At 40.8% G+C, this 19,126-nt stretch overlaps 1 protein-coding gene across 1 annotated transcript in view; it reads right to left on the minus strand.

The window, feature by feature from the left end:
- Positions 1-19,126, minus strand: part of Heph (hephaestin) — an 80,795-nt gene that overhangs the window by 36,268 nt on the left and 25,401 nt on the right. The window contains exons 12-15 of the mRNA XM_090326732.1: positions 16,763-16,975; positions 7,616-7,829; positions 3,647-3,786; positions 1,822-1,953 (exon numbers count right to left, since the gene is read on the minus strand). Of these exons, the coding sequence (XP_090182858.1) occupies positions 1,822-1,953; positions 3,647-3,786; positions 7,616-7,829; positions 16,763-16,975 (699 nt within the window). The remainder of the gene's footprint in view (positions 1-1,821; positions 1,954-3,646; positions 3,787-7,615; positions 7,830-16,762; positions 16,976-19,126) is intronic.

Here is a 19,126-nt window from a genome sequence, read left to right on the forward strand (position 1 = left end):
AAGTAAAATATGTCTATGTATTCTTAGCAGAAGATCACAATAGCTATGTGCATATGACGATACAAAATGATGCTTATTGTGTGCCGGGGCCAGCTGGCAGCAAACCAGGGTTCGCAGATTCGGGTTCCTGAAATAGGGGGCAAGGACAAGGAAAAAATAGAAGAGAGACAGACACACCGTTCCGGGATGTCTGCAGCCCAAGTAAAGACTGCTCCGTTTATTTTCCACTCCCGCTTCTTCCCTTCTTGAGACCCAGGGAACTTCCAGGTGTTACATTCATATGGTAAATCTCAGGTCATTTAAACAGAATAAGGCCAGAAAACAATAAGACAATAAAGCCATTGTCTGATGCAAATCAAGGTACAGTTTGATTCCACTCTGGCTCCCAACAATTGTGAACTCCAAGAAATAGAAACAAGGTTTTGTGTGTGTGTGTGTGTGTGTGTGTGTGTGTGTGTGTGTATTGTTTGCAATTGTTGCTTCTTCATCTCTTTTTCCCCTTCAGTTTATTCCCCATCATCACTGGTTTTGATTTCTGTACCCTTGTCTTGATTTCAGGAAGGGAAGGGGAAGCACAGAAATGGTGGGACAAAGTGTGATCCTCACTAGACACTATGTTGGCAATGAACTTTACAACGTGATGGGAAAGTCAAGGGGGAGTTAAGAAATTGATGGAGGGGGGTAACACCATTCAAAAAGCCACATTCTTATTATCTTACTTATAGAACTATACCCCCTTTCTATCAACCACCTTTACAATATTTATTTTTGCCAGTTCTGGAGCTTGAACTCAAGGCCTGGGTAATGTCCTTAAGGTTTCTCAAGGCTAGTACTCTACCACTTGAACCACAAGACCACATCTGGTTTTTTTCTGTATATATGATACTGAGGAATCAACCTCAGGGCTTTATGCATGCTAAGCAAGCACTCTACCACTAGGCCATACTCCCAGCCCTACAATATTTTTTTTAAAAGAGTTCTTATCTTTCTTACATTCCATATCCAATTGCTCACATATCTTTTCTATTTCACCTCATTGATCTTTGGGAAATAATATCCATCCACAATACTCCAAGTTCTATCCTTCTTTTTTTGCCAGTCCTGGCTTGAGCTCAGGGCCTGAGTACTGTCCTTGGACTTTCTCAAGGCTAGAGCTCTACCACCTGAGCCACAGAACCACTTCTTTTTTCTTTGTATGTGGTACCAAGGAATCGATCCCAGGTCTTTGTGCATGCTAGGCAAGTACTCTACCACTAGGCCAAACTCCCGGCCCCTCTATCCTTCTTATATATTAACCTTCATTAACAATTCCCTTTTGCTTATTTTCTTCCATACTTCCTTTCTCCTAAAAGCCTCCTTTCCAGGCTTCACATAACTCGTCTTCAAAGTATAGTTCCTAGACTCAAAGCATGAACATCACATGAAAATTTAATTCACAAATTTCAGTCCTGTCACAGAATCACTGAATCAGACCTTGGAGTGTGATCCTAGAAATCTCTTTTAACAAACCCACGAGTCTAAAATATAGTAATGGTTACAAACTACTGATTGAGCACGCACCTTCATTTATATATGTGATGCTAATTATCAGACCAAGGACCTTACACATGCAAATAATGCATACTACCACAGCATATTATACTGAAGAATTTTGGTTTTCTGTGCTATGAATCAGACTCAAGGTCACATTCTTGCTGGGCATGTGCTCTATCTACCACTACTTAATGCTCCAGCCCAAGAGAATAATTTTTAAAGAAGCCATTCTGACTGAAGCAGAGGTATTATCTAGCCATTGTCCCTTCACTAAGTATCCCTACTCACCAGGATCAGCAGCCCAGACCCTGCCAGTATTAGATTCTAGAACTCCGTGGGCATGGACAGAGTAGGGACGACTAGCATTGTTCTTGAATACCACAGTCAAGATGTCACCAACTTCTCCTCGGATAAGTGGACCTAATACATGCACAAAAAGAAAACCATTTGTTAGTGTGGGAGTGAACCAGGAGGCATTAAAGAAAAGTCATACCAACAAGAGATGTGTATGTGTATGTGCATGTGTGTCCCCACTGCAGATTATTATACAACCATAAAGAAAAGCAAAATGTCATTTGTAAAAACATGGATGGAATTGGACGACATCATATTGGCTGAGATAAGTCATGATCATAAAGCAAATCAACTATATTTTCACTAATATGAGGAAAGCTAGACCTAAAAGGCATCTATATTTGTGAACATATGAATATATACTTGCATATAAATATATACATATAGATTCATGTGCATAAATATATAGATATATTTGCATGTATGCATATATGCATGTATATTGCATGTATATATACACACACATCTGGGTAAAGACAACTTGAGCCTAACTAAAGGATTGCTTAGAAGGAATAGATGAAGGAAGAAGAGGCAAAGAAAAAAGGTGAATAATTTTGAAATCCATTGCAACTATGTATGAAAACAGCATAACAAACCTCATGAAATTGTTGATCCATAGGAACTGTTAGAAGGGGAAAGCAAAACAGGTTTTGCAGGAGAGGTAGGCCCTTGGAAAAAAAGAGATTAGGCTAACAGGGAGGATGAAAGGGAATGAATATGTTTGAAGTAAATTGACTGCATGTATGAAAATAGAACAATGAAACCTCTTGAAATTGTAGTAAGAGACAAGGAGTGGATAAGGCAGAGATTGATAAAGTCAGGAAACTAATTAATTTAAAGCATAAACATGCATGGAAATGTCACAATGAAGTCCTCCCCCCAGTAAATCTAATGTATGCTATTAAAATAAAGGGCTACTTGTGAACTAGGTCTGCCCTGGCACAAGAGCCTTCTGAGATTGAAAGGCATGGCAAGCTCCATTTTCAGATTAGTCCTTAAATTTATGCTACCATTCTTAGCATCCTTAAGGGAATTCTAACAACACTAGCATGCTTCCAATTACTCCCACATCAGTGATCTACCTCTAATAACCTAAGGCTGTAAAGATTCCAAGTTTCTATGCATACATTCTAGCAACAAGTGAAAGTTTGTTTTAGAACAAAGAAGAGTGCGTGTCTTTTTTTTGTCAGTCCTGGGGCTTGAGCTCAGAGCCTGGACACTGTCCTTGGGCTTTATCTTCAAGGCTAGCTCTCTACTACTTGAGCAACAGCACCACTATTGGTTTTTCTATGGATGTGAAACCAAGGACGCAAACCCGAGTTTTTGTGCATGCTAGGCAAGCACACTAAGTCAAACTCCTAGCCCCATGGATGTCTTTTGAGACACTAGTGCATCCCTGTGTGTCAGAATGAAAAGCAGGAAACTCATTGGACCCTGCAAAAGCAATACAAACAAGAATTACAATGGTAATTAACCTGCAGTGTAGGGGTAATACTGGTTCCCTTATTATTTTTCCATTTTGGATGTTCCATTTTGGGTGCTTCCTGCCTCTAAGCAGAAGGGACCCCTTATGCCAAAGTTATACAAAACCATGGGTCAGACTCTCTCTTTTAGTGCTTATTTTTATGGCTGCTTTGGACACTGGACCATTGTAATAGTAAATTGTAAGGAAATGGTTGAATGGGGAATGAGCAGGACATAGCAACTCTAGAAGTAGGTCAGGCGTTAGGAGGCTAAGACAGAAGTGGAAGTCCCTTACCCATAATTCCCAAGTGCTCCTCTGTTCCAGACCTTGGCCGAGGGTTACTGAATGTACCATCCGTGTACTCCCGGAAGACAGCTTTCTTGTATTTGGAACCTAGGAGCCCATCTTCATTGCTCAGGAAGACTTGGCCATAACTGGAGGAATCAAAGTGTTATCAGTATCTGGCTTTCAGCCATCATTTTCAGATATGAGTAATTTAAACTAAGGTAATTCAAATATCATATAGGAAATATGTGGCTCCAGTCCTTCTAATGCTAGACTTTTCTACACATTGGCTACATAACAACAAATGTTCTCAATTAATGTTAAATTACTCACTATAGAAGTATGGAAATTCACGTAAAAAGATGAACTGTTACTCAAGTGACAGAGTAGTAGGCTTGTATAAAAGAAGCTCAGTGATAGTGCCAGGCTCTTGAGTTCAAGCCTCAGGACTGGCACACACACACAAAAAAAGAGCTAACTAACTACATCATGCATCCTTTATCACTTAGAATTCATAATTCACTTAACAAAAAAGATTGCAATAATCTATGAAGATTCATTAAGATATATAAACAGCATCAGCTTGATAAAGAACAAAGGGTGATTAAAATAATTACAAGTAGATATACTATTTATTATGGTACAGCATGACCACAATTAAAGACAGTGAGTTTAATCTAGAGCTGATGGCACATGTCTATAATCCTAGCTACTTACAAAACTGAGATCTGAGTATCACAGTTCAAAGCCATCTCAAGCAGAGAGATTCTTACTTCCAAGAGATTCTTATCTCTAAAAGCTAAGTGAGCACATAAGGCCCCAAGTTGAAGCCCCAATATTGGCATGAAAGAAAGAGACAGCTTCAGCATTTATGCTTCTAGGTTTTCAATATCAAGACAGAAATTTGTAGTATAAATCATCTGGCAAGAACACGAGGCTAAGAATTGGCTCCAGTTGTATTCTTTTTTTTTTGCCAGACATGGGATTGAACTCAGGGCCTGAGCACTGTCCTTGGACTTTTTTTTCTCAAGGCCAGAGCTCTACCACTTGAGCCACAGCACCACTTCCAGCGTTTTTCTATGTATGAGGTATCAAGTAATCAAACCCGGGCCTTCATGAATGCTAGGCAAGCACTCTACCACTAGGCCACACTCCCGGCCCCAGTTGAGTTCTTTTGTTATGTCAGTTCTCGGGCTTGAACTCAGGGCCTGAGCAGTATCCTTGAGTTTTTTTTGCTTAAGGATAGTGCTCCACCACCAAGCCACATCTCCACTTCCAGTTTTCAGGTGATTAATTGGAAAAAAGTCTCACAGACTTTCCTGCCAGGCCTGGCTTCAAATCACAATCTTCAGTTCTCAGCCTCCTGAGTAGTAGTCAACTATGTTGACTAAAGGTAAAAGTAAAAGATGGTGAGAATGTTTCCATTACTTCAGCTGCTAGAGATCCAGGGTGGGGAAAGGGCAATTACGAAATAGGTTCTTATTGATTTCTCCATTCCAATCCAAAGAGCTTAGTTAATTTTTATTACTATGTTTTTTCATTACAAGGGCTTGAACTCAGGGCATCACTCTCTTCCCTGCTTTTTCCACAAAGGTTGGTGCTATGCCATTTGAACCACACCTCTACTTTCAGCCTCTTTCTGGTTAATGGGACATAAGTGTTTCTAGGATTGGCCTGCTTGGGCTGCCTTCAAACTGCGATTCTCAGATCTCAGGGTCCTGAGTAGCTAGAATTATAGGTGTGAAACACTGGTGTCCAGATTTCCAAGGGTTAATTACTCACTTTATCACTAGACATCCCCAATAGGCCTAAGAGGTAGGTGGCTCTCAGAGGTATAATCATTAGCATATAGTCTACATGACTTTTGTCTAAAGATAATGTAAGTCCAAAAGGTAATCGAGATTTAGATTGAAGGTTGCCATTCCTTCCCTCTGTCATCCAATCATGTGATAGATAAATCCAATCATTTATAGATGAGAAATCAAGGTTCAGAATAGGAAATGAATTCACTTTTCTTAACTCCCGTAACAAGCACTGCGTGTGTGTGTGTGTGTGTGTGTCTTTGTGTGTGTGTGTGTGTGTGTGTGTGTGTGTGTGTGTGTGTGTGTGTGTGGACATGCTGGTCCTAGGGCCTAAACTCAGAACCGGAGTGCTGTCCCTGAGAATTTTGCTCAAGATTAGTACTCTACCACTTGAGCCACAACTCTACTGCTGGCCTTTTCTTTGTGTGTGTGATTAAGTTTCCGTACCAGTACTGGACAGTTCCTATCTATACTAGTATATAAATAAATAAAATTCTATCTTATTTACATACTGTTTTAGAGTTTGTATGTGTGTGTGTGTTGGTCCTAGGCCTTGAACTTGGGACCTAGGTGTTGGCCCTGAGTTTTCTTATTCAAGGCTCACACTCTACCACTTTTGCCACACATCCACTTCTGGCTTTATGGTGGTTAACTGGAGATAAGAGCCTCATAGACTTTCCTGTGTGGACTGGCTTCAAACTGAAATCCTCAGATTTTTCATGCTCCTAAGTAGGTAGGAATATAGACATGAACCACTGGCATACAGCCATTTTAGGCCTTTTTTGTTGTTGGTGGTGGTGGTCCTGGGACTTGAACTCTGGGCCTGGGCACTGTCCTTGAGCTCTTTAGCTCAAGGCTACTGCTCTACCCCTTGAGCCATAGCGCCACTTCTATTTTTTTGGTGGAAAATTGGAGATAAGAGTCTCACGGACTTTTGTGCCAGACTGGCAGCTCAGTTTCCTGAGTAGTTAGGATTACAGGCATGAGGCACTGGCATCTGGCTCGTTTTAGACTCTTTGACATGTAACTTAGTCTGTATGTTAATAACTGAGCTTGAGGCATTTAGTTCTTTGAGAAAATTCTTTTTTTTTGCCAGTCCTGGGGCTTGAACACTGGGCCTGAGCACTGTCCTTAAGCTTCTTCCTCAATGCTAGCACTCTGCCACTTGAGCCACAGCACCATTTCTGGCTTTTTCTATGCATGTAGTACCAAGGAATCAAATCCGGATCTTCGTGCATTCTAGGCAAGCACTCTACCACCAAGCCAAACTCCCAGCGCTCTGAGAAAATTCTATACAATTTAAGTCCCAAGGTAAACATTTCTAACTAACTAATAAAAAAAGGAAGCAGAGACCAGGAGGCTGAGATCTGATGATCAAAGTTCAGAGCCAACCCAGGCACAAAAGGACCTGAAACTCTATCTCCAATTAATCACCAGAAAATGGGAAGTGGGGCTTGGCTCAAGGGTAGAGCAGCATCCTTGAGCTGAAGAGCTCAGGGACAATGCCTAGGCCCAGAAGTAGGGTGGTAGTCTTGAGCTTCAGAGTTCAGGGATGGTGCCCAGGTGTAGTTCAAAACCCATGACCCACCAAAAAAAAAGGAAGCCTAGGCTAAGAGGGCAAGGTCTTGTACTCTAGCCAGGAGTAAATAAATACAGAGAAAGGGCTGAACATGATGGTACATGCCTACAATCCCAGCTATGTAGGAGACAGACATCAGAAGGTTCACAGTTCAAGGAGAGCATTTTCAAAAAGTTAGACTTCCACCTCAATAAACACATGAGGCATGGTGGTTCATGCCTATAATCTCAGTAATGCAGGAGGCAAAAAAGTAGGAGGATCATAGATGAAGGCTAGCCCAGGCCAGAAAAAAAATAAGATTGTGTGTGAAAATAACTAAAAGCAAAAAAAAAAGTTAAGGGACATAGATCAAGCAATAGAATGCTTGCTTAGCAGGCAAAAAGCCACAAGTTCAAACCCACAGCACCACCTAAATCAATCAATAATCAAACAAATAGGAAGCGTTGAACTACAATTGAGAAAACCTGCATTCTAGCTCCTGCTCTTCATTTTTGCTGTTATCCTATTAGGTGAACTTAGATAATTGCCTCCCCCTCCTACTCAGTTTCAGTATCATCATCTATAAAAAGTAGGTTATTCCCTTTTCTGAGGCCTTACTTCTCCTTCTTAGACTGGTTGTGCCATTCCACTTCCCAGGTCCTGTCAGGGCAATAGTCCCACTCCATCTCTTCTGCCATGATGTAATAGATTCTTGAAGCTTCGTAGCGTTGGCGAGGGCTGGCTTGACGGCCAGAACACTGAGAAACATTATAGATTGCCCGCATCCCTGCTTCTCTGTGGTCACCTGACTGGCAGTAAATCTCAAATGTCCCTGAGGAAGAATCAGGAAGTAAAATGAGAGTTAGAACATACCTCGGAAGTACCTGTAGAATTTCCTCTCCCTAGACATACTGCAAAGACCAGGTAAGCTAGGAGAAGGATCTTCTATCCATTCGGGGAAGAGCAAGCTCAGAAAGTTTCCATTAAAATAACCAACTTGAATCTGGCACCGGTGACTCACATGTATAATCCTAGCTTCTCAGGGGGCTGAGATCTGAAGATGGTGATAGGAAGCCAGCTGGGGCAGATAAATCTGACATTCTTATATTGTTTTTAACCAGCAAAAGGTCAAAAGAGATGTAGTTCTAGTCACACTAGCCTTGAGCAGAAAAACTCAAGAATAGCACACAGGCCCTGAGCTCAAGTCCCATGACTAGCACCCAAAAAAAAGCAGCCTGCTGATGAAAAGAATTCTTTCAGAAGAGAGCTCTATGAAGGGTTCACCATAGAATTTTATGATGAAATGTTCAAGTACCAGTCATGACCGTTTGTGTCATTAAGCTGCCTAGACTAATCTTAAGTTCCAGATTTCTATATTAAACTCATTCAGCCTGAGTGTGGACCAAAAGAAGCCAAGTATCATGGACCATTATTCTCATTGTTGAATGCCTGTCCTATTACATTACTCTCCTTCAAAGCTTTCTGTGAACTGGCATAAACTATTGACCCAGCCCCATTTCTCATACATTATTCAGATTTCAGAACTATCTCTCCAACAAAATCTGTTTGTTATTTTGGTTTCATTATTTGTTTGTTGGTGCTTGTCTTGGGTCTTGAACTCGAGGCCTCATGATCATTATCTTTTTTACTCAAGACTTGCACTGTACCACTTGAGCTATACCTCTATTTCTGTGCTTTTATTGTGGTTAGTTGGAGATAAGATCCTGACCATGACCTCAGGTCTCAGCCTCTTTAGTAGCTAGGATTACACATGGAAGCCACTGGTGCCCAGCCTAAAGCTTTTTCTGATTGCTCCTCTGAACTGTCTCATTCTGATCATGGAATGTTATCCTCTTTCTAGAATGCACTTGTCCCATATCACCCTCCAAATCTGTGACAGCCTACTCATTTTCCCAGAGCCAATTCATTTCCTCTCCTTCCAAATTCTCTCCCTGACTATTCTAGCCCCAAACGACTCTATGTCCTGCTCCTCTTTATCCCTAATTCACTTTATGTCTAAATTACATAGTTAAATCCTGAGTGTTACTGTCCTTTAAAAAGCTTTCTTTGGGAGGATCTCCAGGATATGGAAACAAGAGCTCTATCTTGTGTGATTATTATTCTTAATGTATTATGTTATTTCTCTTCTCTTTTGTTGCCCTTTGGTTAATCTCATATTGTTACTGTATCTGACTTTGTTACTTGGCATATTGTATATACGTTTATTTGTTTATTTGAAATAGCAACGTGAAGAGGGGGAAACAAGATGATTGGGAAGGGGTATAGGGAGGGAAATGGGGACAAAAATATGAGAAGGGGTATCAATGTGTGAGAAGTAATGCACTTACAATCTGGGGAATATAACTGTAACTACTCTATACATTACAATAAAAATAAATCAAATAAATATAAGTAAATAAATAAAGTGTTCTTTCGGGCTTGGGATGTGGCTTAGTTGTAGAGTTCTTGCCTAGCATATGTGAAAACCTGGGTTTGATTCCTCAGTATTACATATACAGAAAAAGCTGGAAGTGGTGCTGTGGCTTGTGGTAGAGCACTAGCCTTGAGAAAGCTCAAGGCCCCAGGACTGTCAAAAAAAGGGTTCTTTCTTTTCTTTCCAAATCTACTTCTCAAGTCTTATTACCCCCTACATTTCTTTACAGTTGCCCTTTCAGAGATGAGTATGGTAGTATACACCTGTAGTCCCAGCTTCTTAAAAGTCTGTGGGATGACTCCTTGAACACTTGTTTCTTAAACTTGTCATTTAAAATATGATGTAAAAATCAACATTAATAAATTCTTTAATAAAAAATCTTTGCTTTAAAAAAAAAGTCTGTGGGATGCAATTTGAAATTTGCTTGCTCAAGTTGGTTGCTCAAGTCAACATAGTAGGAAGCCCATTCTTTCATTTCCAGTGCCACTTCTCAAGTGTAAGCCACCATCAACTCTTACCTGGAAATTTGCAGGAGCTTTCCAAGTCTCCTCTCTACTTCTCCTGCTTTCTCAATCACCATCCACTTAGTATATAGGATGTTCTTTAAAGCATCCAGGGGGGCCGGGAGTTTGGCCTACTGGTAGAGCACTTGTCTAGCATGCATGAAGACCCAGGTTCAATTTCTTGGTACCACATACATAATAAAAGCCAGAAATGGTACTGTAGTTCAAGTGCTAGAGCGGTAGCCTTGAGAAAGTCCAAGAACAGTTCTCAGGCCTTGAGTTCAAACCCCAGGACTGGCAAAATAATAAAAGAGTCCAGGGTACGGAGTTTGGCATAGTGGTAGAGTATTTGCCTAGCATGCACAAAGACCCAGGATAGATTTCTCAGCACCACATACATAGAAATGCTGGAAGTGGTGCTGAGGCTCAAGTGGTAGAGTTCTAGCCTTGAGAAAGCCCAAGGACCATGCTCAGGCCCTGAATTCAAGCCCCAGGACTGGCACCAAAATAAAAAAAAAGAGTGCAAAGCACATTAAATTCTTCCTTTAAATGTCATATTCATCCTCAGGAGAAAACTGAAGTTACAGACTATGGTCTATTCATTTTTTTTGCCAATCCTCAGGGCCTGAACTATGTATGTGGTACAGAGGAATCGAACTCTGGTCTTCATGCATGCTAGGCAAGCACCCTACCACTAGTCAAAACTCCCGGCCCCTAATCTTTACATAATATGATTCTTACCAGTCTCTGACATCTATTACATCAGTCCCTGCCTAGATCTCTATGCTCAACCTCATCACTTATTTCTCAACATACTTCTGCTCTTGGTTTGCGTATCTCCTCCTACGTTACTGGCCAGCCCTTTGCTTCCTCTTTATTCGGGCTGGGCTTCATTATATATCTTTAACATCAATTTCTGCCTTAAATGTTCATTCTTATCACTTCATGCTTTATGGATCTGAAGTATAAAGATACCCAAATATCACTGGGTAGCCCAAGTTTCTCCTCTACATTTGGCATGTCTACCTACCAGTACTTAATGTAAAAGTACCACCAGGAATTTAAAACTAGTGTGAGCTCAAATCCAAACCTTACTATCCTTTATTGTTTTGTTTGGCTAAGGATATCATAATCTACTTTGTACACAAACTGGAAAGCTCGGCCATCCTTGCTTCTTCCTCAGCTTCTCCACAAAGTTATTTCTCTGCCCAATATCCCTTAGCTCTACCATCTCTCCATCTTTACTGCACAATCCGTTGGTAGCCTCTCATCATCTCTCTGCTGTGTCATATTGGTTCCGTGTCCTTTTCAGTGAAAGCCATTATCCAGACTGTTCTTTTTTTTCTTAACGATAGACCTGGGACTTGAACTCAAGACCTGGGCGCTGTCCCTGAGCTTTTGAGTTCAAGACAAGTGCTGTGCCACATGAGCCACAGCTACACTGCTGCCTTTTTTGGTAGTGCACTGGAAATAAGAATATCATAAGCGGGCCAGGAGTTTGGCCTAGTGGTTAAAGTGCTTGCCTAGCATGCATGAAGACCCGGGTTCGATTCCTCGGTACTACATGTAGAAAAAAGCCGGAAGTGGTGCTGAGGCTCAAGTGGTAGAGCTCTAGCCTTGAGAAAGTCCAAGGACAGTGCTCAGGCCCTGAGCTCAAGTCCAGGACTGGCAAAAAAAAAAAGAATATCGTAAGCTTTCCAAGCTGGCACTGAAGTGCAATCCCCAGATCTCAGCCTCTTCAATAGCTAGGGTTACAGGCATGAGCCACCAGTACCTAGCTTTATGTGGACTATTCTTTAATAAACTTAGAAATACAAATCACATCCTGTCTTTTCTCATCTTAATAAGAGCAACAAAACCTTTCACAGCTTTCCATAACCTAGAAGACAAAACCCTGGTTCTTTAGCGCAGACCTCCCCCTCAAAGTAGGTCATCAGCCATTTCGTTTTTCTCTTAAACTTGACATCTTGCTGTCTGGCCATTGGGGAGCTATCACTCTTTGAGGTCAAATTGTTCATTATGTCAAACATGCTGAAGAACTGTTTCCAACAATTTTTTTCAGTTTCTATTTCAACCCCATCTTTTCCAATCCCACTGAGCCCCTCAATTTTCCTAGTTTCATTTTCACATATGTACATTGAATTGTATGACCCCATTTGCCCATCCTCCCTCTCTTCATTCATCTGCCCTCCTCTCCCTTCACCTCATCCTTCCTGATAGCACAAGCTCCACCTTGCGAGTATTCATGATTTCAGAATATACATTAGTTGTTCCAAAGAGTCACACCATTGAATTTCTCACCTACATATCATATTTGATGATGAAAGGGGTGACATTGACCAAGATGAATTGTGCTCAGAAACTGACACACTGAATGGAATCCCTATCTGTAACTACTTAAAAATAATAAAAATGAAAACAAAGAAAAGAAGACTTGAAAAAAAATCTGATTAACCTGTATTAATGGGGCTTGGTGTGACATCCACACATACAGATAGCATGCACTTATGAAATTCAGCCTCCATTCATTCCCGTTCCCAATTCTCTAACAATCATTCGGTGATATTCAAGTTGGCTTTTGAACTCCTTCTCTCTAAATACCAGAGCCATATCCTCAACGTGCTGTCCCTGTGACCAGGAAAAGTGTCTTCACATGTTACAAACACCTTTTAGCACATTGCCTGGAGCTGAGAAGCCCTGAATGAAATCAGCAGAGTCAACCTACTCTAAGCAGATGCTGCTTCCAAACCACTGCACACGTGGTTCCCTCTGGTGCGGGTGCTCTCCTCACCACTCCTCCTTTATCTAGAAACTCTTTACTCAGCCTTAGAAGTACAGCCTGTGGCGAGGGCAGTAAAAACTCATTCTGAGTAATGTCTGCTTTCCTCACAAAACCTTACTCTGAAGTCAGGAAAAGGTTGCCTCAGTTCCTTGTGTGTTACATAGCTCTTGGAGAGAGCATCATCTTAGTCTTATGGAAAATGTAGCCATACCTATCTACCTTTCCCCTATCTAAGAGCTGTCTCATTCATCCACACATCCCCAGCCATAGGCCACTAAGTTCAAGAGAATACGTAGGTGTTAACTAGGGAAATGGAATTGAAAAGAGATTACAAAAAGAAATGAAGTTTTTTTTTAAAAGGAAAATGATCAGAGTAGAGACAGTAAAGAAAAAAAAAACAGGTGGGAAATGAAAATAAAAGGGACGAATGAGAACACAAACAGGAAGAAATAAAGCAGGGAGAGAAGTAGAGAGAATATGAAGAAGGGCAGAGAAAGTGAAAAGAGGCAAAGAAAGGAAAAGCTAGAATGGTAGGAAAGAGAAAGTTCTTCTCTATAATAATAAAGGGGAGAAAAGGAAATGAGATAGGGAAGAAAGAAATAGAGATGAAGCTGGGCGCGGTGTCTCATACCTGCATTCCTAGCTAATATGGAGGATGAGATCTGAGGATTATTGTTCAAAGCTAGCCCGAGATCTAAAAGCCCGTGAGACTCCAAATAATCATCAGAAAAAGAGAAGTGACACTGTGGCTCAAAGGGTAGTGTAGCAGCCTTGAGCTGAAGAGCTCAGGAACAATGTCCAAACCCAGAGTTCAAGCCCCATGACCGACAAAAAAAAAAGAATGGAAAAATAAGGAAATAGAGATGAAAAAGGAAAGCATGAAATAAAAAAAAGAAAGACAAATCAAGATGAGAGACGGGTAAAAGGAAAAGAAAAAAAAGGAGAAGGAAAAAGGGAAAGAAAAAACCATAATGGAAGGACAGAGTACAAAAGAGGAGTTGAAGGGACGCAGAAGGAATGAGCTGAGAACAGGAAGGTAGGAAAGAGGAGGGAAAAAAAAGGAGTAATGACCAAAGACTCCAATGCCAAAAGCGAGGAAAGAACTAATGAGTGGTTTCAGCAGTAATCAAATTTCTCTGCTGCTGAAAAATCTAATGTGGATTTGGTAGAAAATAATACATTAGAGCTTTAACCTTTTTATTTGCCACTTTCCCTGTCTCTGAAAGCTCTAGTGCCTTTGAAAGAGCTAAAGCTTACTGCACAGAAGAGTATTTATAAATACAGTATGCCATTTTCTATTAAGCATAATATAAGCTTATTAAAATTTATAGCAAAAAATATGTGTTCAGTTGGAATGTGGGCCCAATTGATTGAGTATTTGCATAGCAAATGCAAGGCCCTGTGTCCCAACCCAGTACTGCCAATAAAAATGATTTTTTAAATCACCAATAGATCCATAAAACAAGCTTAACAATTTGCTGGGTATTTTTCCAAACATGCTTTTCTAGATTTTACAGATAATCATAACCACCCAAACATGTAACGTGTTGAATATTTAAGAATTTTTTTGAGATGGGTCTTGCTATATATTGCTTAGGTAGATCTCAAACTCACAGGCTTAATCAATCCTCCCAATTCATGCTCCTGAATAACTGGAACTACAGACATTCACCACCTTCCCTGACCATGGCAATGTTTATAAATCACCTATCAAGCTGCTCACTCACATATCTCTATATACCACTGTTGGTTACTATGCAATTGCAGATTCTGATCCTGGCTGAAATAGATACTTTGCCTTTTTTCAAAGCTATCCACAGAGGTCTCACTGCATCTTAATCATGGAACAAATTTCCAGGGACAGAATGGAGACTTCAGATTCAAAAGGTCATGTCGGAATATCAATAGGATTTGATGAAAGGAGCAAAAGAAACAGAAAATATAGAAGCAACATCTCTTATGTGAGCAACTCATTTTTCCTTGCCCAGATATCTGTCCCTTAAATTTAAATGCTTTAGTAAAATAAGTGAATTGGCATGGTTGAAAAGAAACCTGATCAATTCTGATTCTCTGCATCCTGGGATCTCTTTTTTATAGAAAATAAAGACTTAACAATTCAGAAATGCAAGAAAAGGGGAAATGGTTTATTAATTTTACTAGTAACAAAATTCAGAAACATAACCAAGAGTAATCCTTCTATCTTGGCTTCCAGTCTACTCCATTTTACTCCTCTTTACTGCTCTACAATTACTCCCAGCTACCAACCAGAATGACTCATTCTTTCTTTCTTTTTCTCCTTTTTTTTAAAATTTATTTATTTATTTTTTATTGTTGTTGTTGTTGCCAGTCTTGGGCTTGGGCTCAGGGCCTGAGCATTGTCCTTGGACTTTCTCAAGGCTAGAGCTCTACTTGAGCCTCAGCATCACTTCCGGCTTTTTTCTATGTATGTGGTACCGAGGAATCGAACCCGGGGCTTCGTGCATGCTAGGCAAGCACTTTAACCACTAGGCCAAACTCCCGGCCCCTCTTTCTTTCTTTCTTTCTTTCTTTCTTTCTTTCTTTCTTTCTTTCTTTCTTTCTTTCTTTTTCTTTCTTTCTTGTTTATTGTATGGTTTTCCTGGTCCTGGGGCTTTGGCTCCCGTCCTGCATACAATCCCTGACCTTCTTTTGTTTAAAGCTATCTTTCTATCAATGCCCATATCATTGTTTCTGAGTCAGGGTCTTGCTGTGTTAGGCAAGCTGGAGTTAAACGCCTGGGTTCTCATGATCCTCCAGTCTCAGCTTCTCAAGTATCTACGATAATAGACATGCAGCACTGAGCTGAGGCAGAATGATTTTAACTCATTTTCAGCTATCTTCTTTGCTCCATACATAGAATGGCTCCAAAATAAATGTATTAATTTAAAGTATGGGCACTGTGAAAGCATATAGACCCAGCTGAAGAATAGCTTTAAAGAAAAAAGATTAAATTTAGGGTTGGACTTTAGGGCTAAGACTGAAGGACGTGATCTCTTATTCAAAGGTTCCTTACTCCTAACTCAGTGGAAATATTCTTGTTTTTTCAGCTCCCTTAGACAACGTTTCTAACAACTCTTATTGATAAAGAAACTATTCCAGGTATTAAACAATGAGGACTTAAGAGGTCCAAGTAGATCATCTTTAGCATATTTTCAGATCCATATTGACACTATCCAACTTTTAAGAAGCAGTATTTTCATTAAAGAACGACATTTTTCATGACTAAAATGTTTAGCAGAAACTGCGTAGGTTTGATAGTTTTTCTTACAAACACTATTGCCACCTACTGGCTGAAAAAATAATACACCCTAGAGACCAAAAGAAAAAAAAATAGTGCTGCATTATGAAATGCCGAAAAGGGAATCTGAAGAAAGATTCTGGTCAGAATTGATCACAACATAAAGGATAGAGGGAGAAAGGGAGCAAAGTCTCAAAACTGTGAAAGGGAGTACAGAGGAAGTAGGAACAAAGAATGGATGGAAAGGAGAGAAGGGAGGAGGGAGAAAAGAAGGGAGGGAGGGAGGGAAGAAGGGATCTACCTAGAGAGAAGGGGAATAGTTAAATCAAGCTTACATAGAAAGTGGATGAAAGCTCCTGATCTGGAGCTCCTATGTTTTGAATTCTGATCTGAAACTATTTTCAACACACATACACACACACACACACACACACATGCACACATACAGTTACAGGTGCATATCCCTGAGCTTCTTGCTATCAAAGCTGTGTGGCCATGATGTCTACACTATGCTTTATAAGCATTGCAGTGAGGCTGCGAAGCACCTCAATTTTGCCCTGTTCTTCCAGATAAACACTTCCTCCCCCTTCTACTTGTTATGATTTCTCTGAGGAGAGTCCACAAAACCAGAACACAGAGCATAAGAGGGAGAAGACAAGTATTTGTAGAACCTGCCCATCATCCACAAAGTGCTGCTGCTTCTCAGCAGCCTCCCACTCTGGCCTTTTTACCCTCCAACCCCTACTCCACAAAGCCTCTGAACCAGGGGAGCTGCTAAGATATTACTTACCAGGGTTGTCAGGCTGCATGATGGCTGTGACAAAGGTGTGAGGAAAAAGCATGGCTGCCCCTTTCCTCATGCCCTGAAGTTGCACAGTGTTGCCTTGAAACATGACCCCGTGCACGTCACTCTCCGTGCCCAGGCCAAGCAGGTGCCAGGCCACCGTGTCACCCTTGCACATGTCCAGCCTGGGCAGGTTAGAGAACAGAAACCCATTAATGGCTGGAAAACAAAACACAAAAGACAAGATGGGGAGATGAGATCAGACTACTCAAGCAAGGGCCAATTGCATGGTATCAGCTTTACACTATGGTTCCCACAATTTAAAAATGCCAGATCTACCTCAACTCATCTGCCACTTTCCTTCAACTCATGTCTTGTGTATGAAGGTCCAACTAGCTCTTCTTGTCTCAGCTCCGTCCTTTCCACCACCACATTCTCTTAACAATAGAGGCTACTATACCTTGTGTGTGCGTGGATACACACACACACACACACACACACACACACACACACACACACACACACACACAACCTTATTCAGGCTCCACTCTCTTGCAACTCTTTCCTTGATTTCTGTGACATTCTATTTTCCAACTCTCATACAACTTCTGAGAGCTCTTTATCCAGTGTCCATGAGCCATACCTCCATTTATGGATTTTTGTTGGTTAATTGCAGAAAAAAATTCTCATGGACGATTTTTACCCAGGCCCAATTCAAACTTCAATCCTCAGCCTTCTGAGGAAATAGGATTGCAGTCGTAATGCCAGCATCCGATTCATCCATTATGTTTTCATTCTTTTTTTTTTTTGCCAGTCCTGGGGCTTGAACTAAGGATCTGAGCACTATCCTTGGGCTTTCCTCAAGGCTAGCGGTCTACCACTTGAGCGACAGCACCACTTCCACCTTTTTTCTATTTAGGTGGTACTGAGGAATCGAACCCAGGTCTTTGTGCATGCTGAGCAAGTACTTTAGCAGTAGGCCAAACTCCTGGCCCCATGTTTTCATTGTGATCCCTCAGTTTCCATCTTCTATTTTCAGTCTGTCTCATCTTCACCTCACTGCAACTGCCACAGATCTGGCCCTTATCTTCTTTGTTCTGAACTCTTCTGAATGTCTCATCCCTAATACTCCCTCCTCAAGTTTATATGTCCTCTCACCATTTCTCACAAACAGCCCATCAGCTCTTCTTGCCACTACATCCAGAAGATGTTACGCACAGAAAGTGCTTAGAAAACACCTGTTGACTTTTCAGATGCTGTAAACTCTACCTGGAATAAGCTTCACCTCTGGTCTATAAGGCAATTTAATATTTAGCCATCATGGACCAGTTCAAATAGCATCTTTTCTGTGACACAGGGTCCTTCCCTGACCTCTGATTTTCATGAGCCATTTAACCTGCAAATTTCTGCAATATCACTTACCCCAGAGGCCAGTCAATGATTTACAGCAAATCCTATGCACTAGATTGGCCTGGCAGGAAAAAGATCTCCTGTGTCTATGACTGTCTGAGTGGTTTGAATGATGCTTGGTATCAATTCAGTGGTCAACAAATGGGAATTAACTTGGCTCAGGAGACTGTCTTATTTATTCAGATGATGAACTACGTGGGATGTGAATAAAGAGGTGCAGCTAGAAGACAGAATACATGGTCTTGTTACAATAACCCCCAACCAAATACAAGGAGGACTGCTTAAAGCTCACGCTTTCAAGTTTTCCACTCCATGGGAGTCAGCCTCAGTGTATCTTCCTATTTAATAATCCGTGAAGATGCTGATAAGAATGTCACTAAACTTAATTCTGTTTCCTCGGCCTAGAATGTTCTAGCAGTCTTGGAGCCCCAGCTCAAGTGCTCCCTTCTTCTATGAATCCTTTCATTTGATGGTTCCTCATTAATGTTCTCCTTCTCTGTACTTAAAAGCTATTCTACACAACTTAGTGCTTAATTATAGTCTGTCTTGCATTGTTTTTATACTTGCCTATGGGTGTTACAACTTTCATCTCATTGCAAAGTGCTGGAGTTTCCCCACTTAAATTCACCCATCCAAGAGTGAATGCCCTCCCATTCATAATCCCACCCACCCATCCACCCACTCATTTGGTAGTTTACTAATCCAAGGAATATCTATTATATATTAGACAACATAGAATATATAGAGATAGGCAATGGACAGAAAAATACTCTAGCAAAAGTCAAAAGCCATGCTACACCTGACTCACAGTATGGAGGAGTGTATGGAACTTGCTATTAAAATGATCTGCCTAAGCTTAAAGTGCCATCGGGTCCAAAAGAGGGTGTCAGGAAATGCCTGACAAGAAATAGGTAATTTTTGAGTACAGCCTTAGTGAATGGGCAAAATTTCCACTGTCTG

Source organism: Megascapheus bottae, chromosome X (assembly GCF_031878675.1).
Source record: "Megascapheus bottae isolate mThoBot1 chromosome X, mThoBot2.hap1, whole genome shotgun sequence".
Lineage (NCBI taxonomy): Eukaryota > Metazoa > Chordata > Mammalia > Rodentia > Geomyidae > Megascapheus > Megascapheus bottae.